Genomic DNA, 18,206 nt, shown 5'->3' with positions numbered 1-18,206 from the left:
GAATTCGGTTTCTAAGAACGCATCCGGGATTTGAACCTCTGTTGCTCTGCGTGTTCTTGCTTCCGTGACCAGCGTGTTGCCCCTGTGCTATCCTCGGTTCACTGTTAGCAATAGACATTTGCTAAAAATAGCAGCTTTCTTTAATTACTGAAAAGCCTCTCAGCCTCTATGGTGCAAAGCACCATAGGTGATATAGCTATTTTTTGGGGACCAGGGCCACCCCCTTCCTTGTTGAATATTTAAAAAATGGCTGGACAGAATAACCCCAAATCCCTCCTGGAAATCGAGTCAACACTTCTCACCCAAGCTGTTTCCTATTTGGTCCAATTCTATCCATGGGTTTTTTCCCTGCACTATACATTTGGACTTTTTCTCTATGGGAAAATGAATCAGAGTAGGCAGAAAACTGCTGTTTTGTTGCTTTCTTAATAATATTTCTTTTTTTTTAACAAACATTTCAGACAAATCCACCCTGCAAGTCAAAGGTTATTAGCAATTCAAATGTTCGGGTTTCCTATGGAACTAGGTACACACCTTTACTTTCCTTCGGCCGAGCCCACTGTTCATTTTAGAACACTACCAGACAACTAGTAATGACCAGAGGCTGTGTGCCCACTCTTTATTTTAAAACACTTGCAACCCATTGCTCAAAGACGTTCATCAATCACAGACTAATGTTGACCTCTTTTGACACTGGTATTGTTATGCATAAAAGATGGAAATTTTGTTAAGTAATGTACATTGAGATTACATTATTTGGCAAGGATCACACACTTGGACTTTCTTTCTTAGCTGGTAACCAGTCATAAACACCACTCTTCCTGGTGTGTATACCGGATGGGAGATCTTCTACTGCTTTCTTATGCTGTTGTGTAAAGGCTCAGGGGGATCTCAGTGGCCACAGTGGATTCCTGTGTTCATCTGTGAAAACCTTATTCATTCAAGGAGATGGCAGAGGAGTGGTGTTTATGAGATGAAGTTGAAGGAATTGTAACATACGCTGAGTTGTGATATCTATTTTTTTTATTTTAAGGTTATCTATGTATGCAAACATTCTGTTTGTATTTTTTATTGAATGTTTTACATTTTGTATGAACCTTTGAGGTGTATACATTTTTGATATTGATTTGTTTTGTATTAAAATGTTTGATGATTATTTAGTGAATTAAGGGTCTTTTTTTCCCAGGACTCTTGGGATCCCCAGGGGTCTTTGAAGAAATTGATTGGGGACACACTTTGTGATACCCTCCTTTGTTTGTTATAGCATTGACAGTGGCCCACGCAGTAGGAAAGCATTGTGCGTACAGTGGGAGTACCGTTGTGTGATAAATGCTCACCTTTTAAACCCAGCAATCTTTAGTGAAATATTCCCAGAAAAACATAATCCCAATATGAGACAAGTGCTTGTCTTGTGGGTAAGCGTATGCACTGGGAACATGAAAACCCAAGTAAAATTCTGGTAGCCAAATACTTGTGCATGTTTTCCAACCTCCAAAAAATCAAGGGGTGGCTCCCGCCCTCTGAATAAAAGTTACACTGTCAGTCCACGTGAGTCCTTTATTTGTGCCCTGAAATGTAGCCACAATCAGGGGTACATAACTGCAACAGTGTCCAGGATTGCAACCTCTCTTGCCACATCCTGGACAAATACTCATGACTTACTTTCCCTCTCACCATTTCCTCTCCCCACCCCATGTCTGGCTTTTAACAATTCTCTGCTTTATAAAGATAACTTGAAACGTACAAATTCCATACTGTCAATCAAATATATGAATCCTTATAGAACTATGTTAGGCAAAAAGTGTACAATTGTGGCATTACCCCCCCCCCCCCCATCTTGACTGGGAGACTACAAATACCAAAATGCAATTCAGCAAAAAGCAAAACAACTGTATTGGGGCTATATATATATATCTATATAAATATCTCTATATCTATCTATATATATATATATATATATATATATATATATATATATATATATATATATATATGTAAAGAAAGAGAGGAGAGGGGACGGACCGCACTCTCCGTGAATCCATGTCCAAAAAAAGCGCAGCTCACATAAATTAGAAACAGAAGAAAAATGTATTTAATAAGTTATAAGCTGTGCATAATGCACAGGACAAAAGGCTGGGGAAACAGCATATACAAACAGAGGCAGGACGCCTATAGGCACGGCCCGCTTACAACGCGTTTCGCGCTCAACTGAGCGCTTGATCACGTAACACAAACAAAGGACAAAGGACATGGTTTTAAAAGTGTACAGTCCATCTTCTATGTCAATTATGAAAGATAGGTGGTGCATTTACATGGTGATTCAACAGTGGCCATTTTGGAACGGAAAGACAAGCAAATGCCTGTCATACAATAGGTCATAATTAATAACAACATTTGATTTATGTAAACGGTTTGAGTCCATGTAGGAACAAAATTGTCGAACATCTCGATCATATTTTATGAACAAATGCCACAAAATTGTTAAAAATGCCAAGTGTCATATATCGTAATTTCCACCATACATTTCCATGATTGGCTAGCCAAGCTAGATTGGCATTTAATTACAATCCAGTACATTAACTTACGTCAAAAGGTGTCTGATACAAATACAGACAACCATTTATATAGGGCAATAAATTCATCATGGTACCAATTATAAGAGAGAGAAAATGTAGTGTCATCAAAAAAGGGGGGGGGGAAAGAAAGGTTTTTTGGCCAGGTCAGGCTGTGTCATTGTAAGTGGTTTATAGAAGTAACCTCCGGTTTGGCCTTGTGCAAAATACGCAGATTGGCAGCATCAATGTGCAGAAATGGCATCTAATTACTGAGATGGAATGGAGCCTATGCCTTGTGCAAAATTGCAAAGATAAAAACACATATAATATGGTTAAAAATCCAATATGATTGCAATATAAAAATAGACATGGAAATCACAGTTCAAATAACAAGAAAATGCCACAAAATTATAATCATCAAGAATTAATTATAAAAACAATTATTTTTGGTATCTGGCCTAAACATGTTTGAGAAGGAGGTAAAGTGCAAGTGCAGGTCCATCAACGGCAAGCTATATTGTCCTGGCCTCAAATACATAAATATAGTTAAATTTAGATGACAATTACTTTTCTAACTGTATTGTCGGAATAGACATATGTGAATCTAAGATCTTATGTAAAGTGCACCAGTAAAAACATATCTGGACAGGTAAAAACCAGGGTGGAACTATGGACACAAGATATCACATTATTTACCAATCCAAAGTCCTTTAGGTCGTGAATTTAGCAACATAAAGGGGGGAATTAGTCTTTACCTTTACCCTCATCATCCCTATTATAAACCATAATGGCAATCTCATCATAGGCACGGTGAAGGGAAAAGGAAGATTAGTACTGAAACACAGGCCAAGGAACGATCAGCGAGTTTAGGATACACAGTGATAATCTGTAGATTGTTGATTAACCCACATTTAAAAAACATAAATTGATTACACATGAATAAAATAGTAGAGGGAAATGGATCAATTTAAGAAAAGCATAATGGCGAGTAAACATATTGTTATATGCCTAGAAACGTATACAGCTCCTCATCAACATTGTGCCCATTGGGGGATTTTGTGTCAAAGTCCAAGATAAAACGGGTCTCCAATTGTCTCAATTTTAATGTACGATCTCCACCTCTCGGGTTAATCGGAACATGTGCCACCGCAAAGAATTTAAGAGAAGTAAGGTCATTGTTATGTTCTAATCTAAAGTGCTTAGCCATGGGGTATGCGGGATCTAGGTTTTTAATTGCCCTAAGGTGCTGTAATATTCTAAGCTTCAATTTGCATGTGGTGCTTCCCACATACCATTTCATGCAAGGGCATGAAAGGACATAGACCACAAAAGCGGTGTCACAGTTTATCGAGTACTTAATAGGTTGTTTACATTTGGTGACCGGATGCACAAAGAATTTACATGCAGTAGCATGGGCACAAGCCTTGCATTTTGAGCATTTTGTAAAGCCTATAGGAGATTTCATTAGAGATTGCAACTGAGAGGGATTAGTGTCATTAGATGGTAAAAAGCTAGAAACCAGTTGATCCCTAAGTGAGGGTACACGTTTATAGGTAATAGTAGGACGATTGGCCAGCAAAGGGCACAGGTCTTTGTCCACAATAAGGACCCGCCAATGTTGCTCTATGATTTTGCGGACATGGTTGGAGGCATTATCAAAAGTGATTATAAGTCGTGGTTCATCATTTATAGCGGTTTTGGCAGGTTTGTTACCATACAATAAAATATTCCTGCTTAATCCGCGAGCTTTAGTATAGGCCATTTCTATCACTCTGCGTTCATAGCCTTGTTTGATAAAATCTATAGCCGCCAAGGAACAATGATAGTCAAACGATACTATATCGGTGCAGTTTCTACGATATCGAATAAATTCACCATATGGAATGCTGCGTTTACATGACGTGGGATGGCAACTTGTTGCATGTAAGGGTAAACCAGTGTTTGAAGGTTTTTTGTGTAGTGCAGTCTTAAACCCAGTTGTTCCAAGGGTCACGACTACATCTAAGTATATAATCTCAGTCTTGCTATTGCACTCTGTAAAACGTAGGTTGAATGTGTTGGTATTAATATGTTTTACAAATGATAGCCATTCAACTTTGGTCCCATTCCATATGACGAAAACGTCATCTATATATCGCCACCAAGCGACGATATGCGTAGCAAAACTGGATGCAAGTAGGTCATTAAGAAAAGTGGCCTCCCACCAACCCATTGTCAAATTTGCATAGGATGGTGCAAAGGTACTCCCCATGGCAGTGCCCCTCACCTGATGGTAAAACGAACCTTCAAATAGAAACACATTGTTGGTTAAACAAAAAAACAACATTTCAAGAATCATAGAGCTATGGCCATGAAAGTTCAATGAACGGCTATCAAGGAAAAATTTGCATGCTTTCATCCCAATTTGATGGTCAATGGAGGTATACAGAGAGACAACATCAAGGGTTGCTAAAATCAAACCATCCTCCCAAGGTGTATTTGTAATGTGTTGCAAAAAGTCCTTGGTATCCCGTAAATAGGAAGGCAAAGCTGATACCAGAGGAAATAGTGTTTCATCCACATATTGAGCCATGTGTTCAAGGAGAGAGCCACATAGAGTGACAATAGGTCTCCCTGGTGGACGGATAAGAGACTTGTGAGTTTTTGGTAAAAAATAAATAGTTGGTATAGTGAAAAAGGAGGGAACAAGAAATTTAACAAACTCGTCATCAATTAGACCATTATCCACCCATTTTGTACAAAGATTTGTAACTGCCGATTGTATATCACCAAACAGATTTTCCGAAAGTCGGGAATAGCACAATCGATCCTTTAGTTGACGATTAGCTTCAGCCACATAATGTATACGATCTTGAATGACTATGTTAGACCCCTTATCAGCTGGTTTAATGATGATATTTGATAAACTTTGCAGTTCGCTGATGGCCACACGTTGGGCGGAAGTGAGGTTTTGTTTATTTTTGATGGTACTTCTCCTTAGTTTTCTCAAGTCGCTAATACATAGATCATTGAAGGCTTCAATGCATCCACCGACGGGGAACTGGGGATTAAATTTGGATTTAGCCTTCAATTTTGTATGTACATCCCAGTCCGGGTCAATATTGAAATCAGAAAGGCAAGAATTGGAAGGATCAAAATCAGAGTCTTCAAGACAGGCAAGATCCATTAGGGATGGAATATCTGAAATCAGAAGATTAGTGCGACCCAACCGCGGTGTAGTAGGTTTGGGCACGATGGTATTTAATGAAAAGAATTTCTTGAGTCTAATCTTTCGAATAAACTGGTCAAGGTCAAGGCGCGCTTGGACATAGTCAAATGCTTTAGTAGGACAGAAATTGAGTCCGAGTGAGAGGACAGAAGTTTGTGCTTTAGTGAGCACATGGGAGGAGAGGTTGATAATTTGGCACAGCTTCATATTGTCAACAATTATTTTTTGGTCCCAGAGCGCGTAGCTCTGCTCTCTTGACGTTTTTCTGAGCCGTTTCCCACGCTGGCCTCGCCGAATTGTTTTCCTCCTCGTGTCTTCTGTCCCCTTCCTCTTCCTTTCCCTCTTCCTCGACCCTTTCCATATTGCTTTTGATTCTTTCCATCCTGGCATAGCAGCCGCATCTCGTCTAAAAAATTTAATTTGACGGAGGGCTCCTCAATGTCCAAAACTGAAACATCTGATTCGGATGAAATTGAGCCAGGATCACCGTCAACCATGGGCTCAGTTATAGGACTTTTTCGTAATGAGTCAAATCTTTTGGCAAACGTAAAGATCGTGCATTGACAGTGGCCCACGCAGTAGGAAAGCATTGTGTGTACAGTGGGAGTACCGTTGTGTGATAAATGCTCACCTTTTAAACCCAGCAATCTTTAGTGAAATATTCCCAGAAAAACATAATCCCAATATGAGACAAGTGCTTGTCTTGTGGGTAAGCGTATGCACTGGGAACATGAAAACCCAAGTAAAATTCTGGTAGCCAAATACTTGTGCATGTTTTCCAACCTCCAAAAAATCAAGGGGTGGCTCCCGCCCTCTGAATAAAAGTTACACTGTCAGTCCACGTGAGTCCTTTATTTGTGCCCTGAAATGTAGCCACAATCAGGGGTACATAACTGCAACAGTGTCCAGGATTGCAACCTCTCTTGCCACATCCTGGACAAATACTCATGACTTACTTTCCCTCTCACCATTTCCTCTCCCCACCCCATGTCTGGCTTTTAACAATTCTCTGCTTTATAAAGATAACTTGAAACGTACAAATTCCATACTGTCATTCAAATATATGAATCCTTATAGAACTATGTTAGGCAAAAAGTGTACAATTGTGGCATTACCCCCCCCCCCATCTTGACTGGGAGACTACAAATACCAAAATGCAATTCAGCAAAAAGCAAAACAACTGTATTGGGGCTATATATATATATCTATATAAATATCTATATATCTATATCTATCTATATATATATATATATATATATATATATATGTTTCTCTATGTGGTCTTGTAATGTGCTTATTTGTTAGTCGAAAGTTATTAGCAATTCTTTTTTTCAGGTTTCTGATAGAAGTCTGACTCACCTTTTTTATACATATATACTCTAAATACAAAACAATTTTTATGTTAGATAATTAACTTTTTTGTCACAAAAATAAACAATTCAGTTGTTCAACAATGCGTTTTTGTCAACATAACTTGTTATTTTCCCAGTGTGCAGAATGCTACAAGGACATTTATTGCAAAATACTACATTGATAGATTTACAATGGGATAACTCCTTTAGTTTGCATTCAAAGGTGACATGTTGGAATTTTACAGCTTTAGTATCCTTTGTTTGGCAAACTGATTGGCAACCAGCAGTTATTGAGGCTTGTAAGGTGGGTGATTCATGAAAATGGTTGAATGATTTGTTTGCTATACTTGCATATAGATATTCACAACTGTATATCCTCCAATACCGAAAGGACTGAGTTTTAACAGCATACATTTAATTGGAGCATCCTCCAATACCGAAAAGACTGAGTTTTAACAGCATACATTTAATTGGAGCATCTATCTAAAAATGGCATAATAACCCAGCACAAGCCCATTGGAGCTGGGAAAGATAACAATACAAAACTATGACTTAACGTCTTGTTTTCTATATGTTTTTTCAGCATAATTTGATTACCTGTGGACTTAATGATGTCAGTCTATTTATTAAACACACACACTATACATTATTCTAAGAACAAACCTTAAAAAACATTAAATAACTCCGCAAAATAGAAGTCTAAACATAGATTTTTAAATTGTTGTTTGAAAAAAGGGAGGACTAACAGTTTCCAAATGTGTGGATATACTTATACGGCCCTTTGGTAAAATTGTGTGTTAATTGTTTTGGGAAACATTTCTCATGTATTTGTGTCTGTATATTTTGTATGTGTGTTTATTTACATGACATGAATGTATTAATAATTAATGTATAGTTGCATGTCAGTCTCTAGCCCTATATAGAAAACGTTTATTAGCGGACGCCCAATCTCCTACTCTCCTCCCGGCACGTGCTAAAATACTTACTGCTCAAGACGACCCTGCCCTAAAAACCTGGAGAGAACAGTGTTTAAATAACATGAAAGAAGCGGACATTGAGGCATTGCTACTATTGGAGAGACCGAAGTTGGCAACAAAAAAAAAGTAGCAAACACGAGTGGATATCATTATGGGAAAGGTGCATGAAATACAAAGCCTTTAAGGCCAGCAAATTCAGAATGAAATTAAAGTGTCAGATGCCGACATATATACAGCAATTCCCTAACCAGAAATACAGAGCATATATAATGAGGCTACAATTTAACCGCTGGCCAACTAGAGACGCAATGGCCCCTTGATATAACCAAGTAAATGTTGATACTTCCTGCAGATTCTGTAAACTACCACCTGGAAAAGAAACCTTAGAACATCTTCTCACTAGTTGTAGAAATCTCTGAACATGGACGAAAGAACACTTGTATAAATACTTGGGGAAGTTTAAAATACTAAATACAAAAGACATGTGGTTGATGATATTCAACGCAAAACATGTTTCCTTAAATATAGCAAAAAATTACGTTTTTACTCAAATAAAATCTGGAAGATGAGCAATAGAAAATATCTCTATGAGTGAGATCTGTAATAGAGACAATGCACAGGTTAAAGGGTCTTAAAGAATAATGTTCATGAAGGAATAACACGTTTTAATTGTGTAAGTATAATGAGACTCCATGTATTTTAAATATGTGTAAAGGTAGAGCATAACATCTGAGACCTAAGGCATTGTGTGCACAGAAGTAGGAACCTAGCTCTCGTAAGCTCACATATTATACAATTTATAAATGCATCTTAACTTATGAAATCAATTGCGTAAATATATGTATATAATTGTGTAATTGTAATTTAAATGTAACTAAGTGCTTTTTTATGTATCTGTTTAATGAAATAATGTGTGTAAGGTTGCTTTGCAACTAGAATCACAATAAAATCAAATAAAAAAATGTGTTAATGAGCTATTTAGGGCATCTTAGTTATCTTGAAAAATCATTTTGTTAGAAAAAGGTATATGGATTTACAATTTAATAAATATTTTGTGGTGCAAAACATCTCATTTAGTTGTGATGTAAAATGAGGCCCTTATCTATCTTGGTCATTGTTTTGTGTTTCTGGTAGATCTTTAGGAAAACATAAGTTAAACAAACTATAACTCCATTTGCTAATTGACACCACTTCACCACAACTGTTTTGTAAAATATTAAGAACTATATAAGAAAAAGTGTGTCATAAACTTTTGTGGTGACAGTATTGTAACACACACAGCTCCAGGGACCATAACCTGTGTTGAGATTGCAATCTCAGACCATACTGCCTATGGGCCTCATTCCGGGATTGGAGGCAGCCATGGTGCTAATAGCGCCATGGATGCCTCCAATAACGGTACAGAGTCCGCCCTCATTCAATGGGGGCTTACCAGTCTATTCAGACCTTTGCTGGACCAGTAAGTCCCCATTGAAAATACCATTCCCCATTCCCATTTGAGCCCCCATAGGGCTCAATGGGAATGGGGAAGGTGCAAATAACGGTACCGCAATTTGAGGTACCGTTATTTGCTCCCTGGACCCTTTGCGGCTCCTGCTAAGGCCGCCTGGTTAGGCCTTAGTGGGACCCGCAAAGGGACCTCGGAATAGGGCGCAAAGGTATTACCGGCTCCGGTGTCCTTACCGGTGCCCGTAATCCCCTTGCGCCAGCCTCGGAATGAGGCCCTGTGACTTTATTTCCTCCCACTGCACCCAAAAGCGAAAACATGACTAACATACCACTGCTCCTTATATTATCTTACTGTGTCTGTTCATCTTCACTTACTCTGTACAAACACTGTGATATCCCACTGTGTAGGCGTTACAGAAATGCAATAAATACAAAATAAATTGCTCATTATGTGGCCATGTAAATATAGCACTCGGTCATCTCCACCAGTCTGCTGGGCAAACTCAGATCAATCTCTTTGGTGTCAGTTTCAGTAACACTTAGCAAACAAAGAAGTATCCACACTTTAACGGCACACTTGAGCCCATCTAAAGGCCATTACACAGCCACTTACTGACGGCTTTCAGTGCTAAAAACTGCCCACATATTAAATGCTCATTTTTAGGAGCATTACACATTTGATCTGTTCAGATCACCGGTATTTTTTTTTATTATTGTACATCGAATCAAAAGGCAAGCAAACTATCACATCGTCTGTCCCTATCCCTTTTTCCCTTTCCTACGACTAAACATCACACATTTGTGTTTAACGTTTCCCCATTCATGCTATCTCATCTTCTGCTGTCCTTTCCTATTCGCTCGAAGACCAAGGTCGTGATACCTTTGGTATATGATATGGTATGATATGATATGGCATTTATAACGCGCCTATACACAAGTGTTTCAAGTGTGGGCACAATATGACTCTCCAGGCAAGCCTCAGCAATGTTATACCACTACGGTTGTGACTAGCACAGTAAAAATGACTCATCATAACAAAACATTGTCACCCTCTTTTTAATTGGAGTGCAGTGGTAAACCAGTGTTTCAAAGCAAGGCGCAATGCTTTTATGACCCATTTTCGAGCAATGCCACGACAGAGGAGAAGCACAGAGAAAATAGGAACACTGTAGTGTATTACCCCTCCTTCCACTGCAGTACATTTTATGCCTGCAGGATATTATGATGCAGGCATAAAATAAGTAGATTCCAATGGAATCCACCAATCATCATCACCTGCTAATGAGCAGGTGGATTCCACAGGAATCCATGAGTAAACGCCACCTGCAAAGTATCACGTGCAGACAACATTTACAGAAAGCAAAATGAAAAAACAAAAGCGAGTTCACCTCCCTTTCACTCTTTTTTGTTCCCCTCCTCCTCGTGAACGTTAGCATTTATTACGAAAAGAGGATGCCTACACGATATTCTTTCAGAAATACTGAAAACAACATTATTGGGATCATGCAAAATGCTGATTTGCTCACCTTTTCTTTGTTTTTAAGGAACGGATATCCAATTTTGCATACAACAATGTGATTGGATTCACAGCTGTCTTTCTGGCAATAGATAAACAAGATATGATGCATCCCATTAGTAACAATATCTTTAGCCTGAACAGTTTCAATAACAGTGACGAGCATTCACAAAGGCAAACTGGTATGACCACAGTTTTCAAGTTTCATTATTAATGGTTTACACCTGGATATCATGACGCAATATTTATAACACAGATGATGCCTCAGAAAATGCAATTAACTAAAACCAGCCAAGGCAATAATGAAGAGAAATAATGTCAACTGACCGCTGAGTATAAACACCGTTACAAAGACGAGCCCATTATTTGGAATTTTTAAAGAGAGACGTCCAATAAGATTACTTAATCAAGTCAAAATACAATTTTAAATATGGTTTCCCAGAAAACTGGTTGCAAAGCAGGGAATTACTCATATTCAGACCTTCAAGTTACTCATTCTCTGAAATACTAGCCATCACATTCTGTGACCTTGACGTTGATAATGAATCTTATATGGCGTCACACTTATTCTTGGTGCATTAATGTAGGATAATTGCATGTATGCAAATTATCTTCAAGGTTCAATGAGGGTGGGGTAGAATTCTCTTTTCAATCTATCAAGAGAGAAATGGCGAGCGTCCAGGGCAGTGAGGTGGAGTTTCAGCTCCTCATGTGTGTGGGTACACCTCCATTTGTGCAGCAGCATATGTCTGTGTGCACAGAGCATATGAATGGGGTGACCCATTGTTGTGGATGCTGAGACTTAGGGATGACAATTAGCAGTGGGAAGTGAGAGGGGAATGAGTCATATAGTAGGCATTGGAAGCTGGCAAAGGCAGTATTAGTGGAGAGTTATCAACGTGAAAAGAAGGAGAGAGAGAACTGTAGGCCAGAGAGAAAGAGAGGAATGGCAGAAGGTGTACATTTCCTTTTAGTAATAGGTAAGGCAAGGTGTGAGGAGAGGTCAGAGGGTGGAAAGGAGGAGGTGCAAACAATGGAGTTATCAGATAGGGGTGCTGTGACAATAGTATTAGTGGCTGAGAGAGAGATGGAGATGAACAAAAGATTGGAGTACGTGGAGTGCTGTTAGCACTGCAAGGGCTTTCTGCTGGAGGCAGTCCTGATGTCTTGTTACTGTGTTGCACTGTACTGTTGAAACACCTTGTGAAAGCATGGAGCGCTGCAGTGCGCTGAGTTCTGTTAGCACTCACTGTGAGGAGATGGTTCTGGAGGCAGTGCTGATGTCGTTTTGCTACTGTTGCACTATAGACTGTTACTGTGATTCACTATACTCTTTAAACACCGCAGGAAGGGGCAAAGCACCATGGAGTGCATTGAGTGGTGTTAGCATTGCAGTTGGCTCTGCGGTTGGAAACAGCAGTACTGTGTCATGAGCGTTGACAACGCCTGGTATTTGCTACTCACAAACTGAAACTCGAAAAGCAATATGATACATGATGTGTACACGCTTGTGCTGGGGCATGCCTTACTGTTGCTGGATTTTCCTTTTCCGTCAGGGAGCTCTGAATCGGCTGACATGAGTATTAAAGCGACTGCATGTGCGAAAGCCAAAACAGCTGCCAAAATCACTTAATTCTTCAGCACATTTACTAAAGAGAATACTCAAACTCCTGTGGATGATATGATAGAGGAGGAGTTGCAAAATGAGGTTGACAAATAATGTCACCCTTCTGTAACTGAGGCCACGCTTTTGGAATTGGGTAATTAGGAGAGGGTGGGTCGGGGATAAGTCTTATTTAAATACCCCTCCCATCTTTAAGAACTATGGCACAAAGAACAGCAATATCTCCTTTGACTCCACTCCAAGACCCATGCTGCAAGTGATCAATGGCGCTTATAGCTCTTAACAGTGTACTTCCATCTTTTCTTTCACTTTATGAAAATATTAACACTAAAGTGAAGTTACATTCTGTTATCTTGGAGGCTATACAAAAGAAATTGAATATTTCGGCAAGTGAATATGAACTGAGATGACTTCTTCAGGCATATGTAAAGCCTTGTCCGCTTCAGGACAATCAGGTTGCAGACTATGAACAATTGTGTTTCTGTACAGTTATGGGCAAGTCGGATGAAGTGACTAACAATTTGGCCATGTCTACTACACAACAGATGGTACTGCATGAGGATCATCTATTAGTGTTACCTGACCCCATTATTATTCTTAAGGGGGTTCAAACTCAGATGCTACCCATGTCGTTTTAAACAAGGCGAGTCCGAAGTCTGTCATGAGAGCTAATCGCAAGGTCACACAGAGATTGAATAACCATGTACAACCTTTGGGAACAAAAATCAAAACATATTAAATCCAAAGAATCTAATAGGAGGTCTTCAAGGAAATTTCTGATAAACCTGAACATTCCTAACACACAGATGAGGAAGGAGACTGCGCCATTATTTACAACAGTGAGCACACTTAGAGCGAAACATCCAAATTTGGATCATTCTGTTATTTTGAAAGAATATTTAGTTGGACAAAATATTGGATTCTCTTGGTTTGGGAATCAGTGTGAATGATTCCTTTTTTCTCCTCAGGCATGAACCTTTCAGAGTACCTCTATGCAAACGGACAATGAAATTGGTGCATCAGAGTTATGACTGCAGAGTGGGGTAGAGACAGGCCAGTATTTTAGTCATGAGGGAGATGCCAGTATCAAATCATGGCTTCAACCAGGCAATAACAAAAGACATATACTGAGACAGAAGAATGTACTGGAACCAAGACCCATCAGCTTGCAGATCAGTATAAGGGGGGCTATCGAGGGCAGGTGGGTGGTGTTAATGCATTCACTAATATATTTGCTGTTTATTTTATTTTAAGGGGTTCTGGCTCAATGGGAATACCCATACAAGAGAACACTCAAAAGCATTCAATTATCCCATCAAATAAAGGCATGGGTTTAAGCCTTTACAGTGCAATAATTCAGCTGTGCCATTGTGTCAAAATCGCTTGCTAGTGGACTATCTCCTGTCTGAAGCCAGGCCTTTGATTTTGAATAGGGCGAACATTTTTAGAATGTTTCCAGAGATCGTCAATTTAAGAGTGATCTCAACGAGGGATATAGATCGAGTGGAGTTTATTGACTCTAATAGAACTGACATAGTAATGCTGGATATTGTTTATGACACTATAGTGAAGGCATTTTCTCCACTAAGAAAGGTGGGTTATGATATTACTCCCTATAATCATGCAGTCGAGCTATCTCATCAGGGGAGTACCCCTGTGTGGACTGATAAAAGGAAATTGTGATGTCTGTTAATGCTGGTGAGAGGGGTAACAGTTGTCCTGCTGGCTCATATAGACAATCCACAATCTATTGTCTATAAGGAAATTCAAAAAACATATCACCACGGTGTAGTCTTTAGTACAAAAGATTATTTGAACATTGTGTTTGGAATTCCTGTGGTCACAAGCACCTGTTCACTAATACAAGTCTACATCAAACATGCACCTATATGCATATTTCAACCAAGATTAAGTCCATTACAGTTTGCAGGCTTTCACCAGGAATCCGGCGTCGAATTGATTCTTCATTTTTATTCTAATGGTATTAGTACCACCATGTGACTAACCCTGGTGAATACAGTTTTGCCCATGGTATTCTACACACAAATAGATCATCTTGGGCTGAAGCTAGAGTGCATTAGTCTTGGCGGCTAGAAAAAACAATAGAGCAGCTCGGTGTTGTGGTATTTAACTGATGTCCACCAACCTGCAGTTATTTTGTTTGTGTGCTATCCCTCCTGGGATGTCCTTCTGTTATTTAACATGCAAATTAATTCTGAAATAATTTCTGGGGGTTGAGAGGGTTAGAAGCAGGAAATGGCTAGAAATGGGTCAGTTGCAAAGTTAAAGGCAGTTGGAAGTGTATGCGAAGTGCCCCAAGTCAAGGCTTAAACATCTGAAAAGGAGGTTGAATTGAGCTATGCCTTTAAGAAACTGGAAAGAGATGGGTACTTCAAACATAGGTCCATAAATCCTCCCCCAGTGAAATCACTACCTATCAAACAAACTGTAGGAAAGGGGGGGGGGGACAAAGCATGGCATTGTTGTGCAGAGCCACCCCACAACTTTTTTTCTTTTCCTTCACTGTTTGATATATCAAGAAGACCCCCCTCTCTACTCTCTACTTTTGCGCTGTGTTCCCTGTTTTAATACAATATTGATCACAGTAGATGCAAGTTTAGTGATCTTATTGGGCAGATCATGAACATTTTTGGAGTAGTATCAGGTATGCAAAGTGGGCTAGTATAGACCAAGTCTTGATATATGAGACAGATGCCTTACCTCTGTTCCAGCAAAAACGATATTTGGTGAGTACTGAATGGTGACTCTGGCATTATAGGCACTGTCCTTCTTATTCTCAATGGATAATGCCAAATGGAATTTTTCACTGGCTGACTGTATGATGTATGGTGAAGCACTGCAACAATAAATGAGAACATTGGTAAAGACCAGGTGCAATATGAATTAGGAGTGCTGGGTTCAAATAAAGAAAAATAAGATGCAGAGACACATTGCTACATTCCCATTTGCTATGTGATACTCCTTACCGCCAGGTCCTAATTTATTGTTATAAAAGACAACAACTTGAAGCACTTACGATACGTAGCATTTAATTCTGCAATAATGTTATGTGCACCTAATTATTGAGGGGGATTTGAGCTACTTTACTGTGGATTTAATTTTTTTAATTTTATTTTATTGTGCATTTGTAAGGCGCTTAGGCATCAAGTAAATTGCGTTTCAAAGTGCCCACAGGCCAACGCGGAGGGAACATGGGATGAAAGGCAAATATAATTACAATGAAGAAAGAAAGAGGCGGTCCTACTGGGCCTTGTGAGCATTCAAAACGTGCAAGCGCAGTGGATGTCCGTTTTGCTGACGCATCCGCACAAGTGATCCAACTGGAAACGCACTGTGGGACGCAGACATGAAGAACATCAGAGGAATCCAACAGCAGGTGCAAGTGGAGTGGAGGAATGGCCCCAGCCATACGGAAACCTGTAGTGGAGGTCCCAGAGTGCAGTAGGAGAGGGAGATGTGCATGAGAAGGCCTGATGGGGTATAATGAACACTGAAGGCAGGATGCAGCGCCATAAGAGACCGCCCCAGAGAAATCATTTCTAAGAAGAAAACAGCACTAGTAACTGCTGCTGTTTCATCTTAAACTGCACAGGTAGGTGATTACAAATGTAATTGACTGATTTATCCTTCCTAAACCAATTAGTTTACAGACAGGAGTTGAAAAATACCCTACCATTATAGAAATTAAATGTCCATTTTCAAAACGCCATTTATCATGTTTACAGGTTCTGTTTTCAGAGAGGCAGGAATGGCACTTCTGTGTATTCTCATTATTCTCAAATGCCCTATCTTCAAATGCACACATTCACATTGGTGCCTTCCTCCGGATACTCCCTTAAGTGGCTAAACGTTAACAGTGCAGCTGTTTTTATTCATTATAATTGAATTTACAGCTTTGCTGGGTCGTAATTTAAAAAGCATGAGCAAGGTGACATAATCAAAGCATCGTTTGATGGCTAACTAGCACATATAACATATTCTCATTGATGTGTGCCAGAACAGAAGTCCATCTTGCAACAGAGCATACATATTTTTAAAGATGGATTCTTATAACTAAATCAGATCAGTGCAGGGCTTTACAGCCCAGTCCAGGAATAGTCTAACAATTTCACTGTTTTCTATTTGTTCAATGTACCACACATTGGATCCTCACATTCACATGTGTCCTTATTTAGACTTACATTTGTCCACGACAGTGTTGTGACAGACTATCCTGGCTTCTCTCTTACAATGTGAGATGGCTGGCATTAAGGTAAACTAGTCTCATAGAAGCCCACAAAAGAATTCACAACACAAAATATACTGAACATAAATATTGCATTAAATAACCATAGATCAAATACATTCTAAAAGGTAATTTAATTAAAGACAGTAAAGGGTCTACAAATGAAACCCAACTCATTCCTAAATCGAGTTGAAACAGAGAGGTATATTTAAGTAAAGTACCTCCCACTGTATAGGAACACACCTGGAGTGATTGGCAGTGTTTGCATATGAATAATACTGTGACATCAAGAGTCTACTAAAGGCCCATTTCACACCTAAGACCAGTGGAACTAGAAAGGTTGACTCAAACACAGTACTACCCACATTTGAAGTTGCAAGAAGAGTGAAATACAGTGATTTGTTAAATTAATCTGCGTAGAGAGAACCACAAGGATTACTCTGATAAAGTCAAGATACCAAAGGGGACAAAGGAACACAGCAGTTCATAGTACAGTAAGGTATACTCACACATTTAGAGAGATTTAAGAGTTCCAGAAAATGTGTCACTGCGGTTTAATGGGGCAGATCCAATAAAGATGTCATGATTATAATTAATAAGGTAAGTATATGCTACTTACAGTCCGTTGGTGCAAGAGAAGCAGCAAGCATTCAACTGGGAAGTATGAGGTACCCCACAATAAGAGCTCAGGAACCAAGTTCTGTTACCAAAGACCCAGGGAAGGATGACTGCAGTGTGAGGTTCCAACTTACATTTGCAATATGGTCATGGCCAGAGGGGAAGAGATGACAATCTGCATGTGGACCTGGAGGACCCTGCAGGACAGGACCAGTGTTTCGAACAGCATTGGAGGATCCCACAAAAGTACTCACAGTGACAGCTACAGGACAAATGGCCAAGGAGTGAAAGCAGCATAGGTATGTATCAATGTGGTGAGTGAGTCTAGATGAGGTCTAGGTCCGTAGGTTCCCAGGTGAACAAAGCAGAAATAACACTTAACATACAACTGCCAACAGCCAACTCTGCAACACATTTTATGTGTGTGGGAGAACTCACCCATGGGCAAAATATGGTGCTCAGTAAGCATGTGTGCTACGAAAGCACACCAAAAAGGAGAGGCATTTGCAGGAGGACTTCCGTAGAAGTCCTTCTGACCGAAAGAATATCTAATTTTAAGTGATCATGGATTTACAAATGATGCACCAGTTTCTGTTCAAAGTCATGTTGCCATGAGTGAAACTAGGGGCAATTCAGCCTGTGGTGATCACTTTATACATGT

At 39.4% G+C, this 18,206-nt stretch overlaps 1 protein-coding gene across 2 annotated transcripts in view; it reads right to left on the bottom strand.

The window, feature by feature from the left end:
- ITGA1 (integrin subunit alpha 1) overlaps positions 1–18,206 on the bottom strand; it is a 1,202,180-nt gene that overhangs the window by 233,868 nt on the left and 950,106 nt on the right. For both annotated transcript variants that reach the window (XM_069627258.1, XM_069627257.1), the window contains exons 20-21: positions 15,403–15,538; positions 11,068–11,139 (exon numbers count right to left, since the gene is read on the bottom strand). In XM_069627258.1, the coding sequence (XP_069483359.1) occupies positions 11,068–11,139; positions 15,403–15,538 (208 nt within the window). The remainder of the gene's footprint in view (positions 1–11,067; positions 11,140–15,402; positions 15,539–18,206) is intronic.

Source organism: Ambystoma mexicanum, chromosome 6p (assembly GCF_040938575.1).
Source record: "Ambystoma mexicanum isolate Mex_15411 chromosome 6p, UKY_AmexF1_1, whole genome shotgun sequence".
NCBI classification, from domain to species: domain Eukaryota; kingdom Metazoa; phylum Chordata; class Amphibia; order Caudata; family Ambystomatidae; genus Ambystoma; species Ambystoma mexicanum.
The sequence above is the reverse complement of the archived record's forward strand: the minus strand, read 5'-3'. Positions and strand labels throughout refer to the sequence as shown.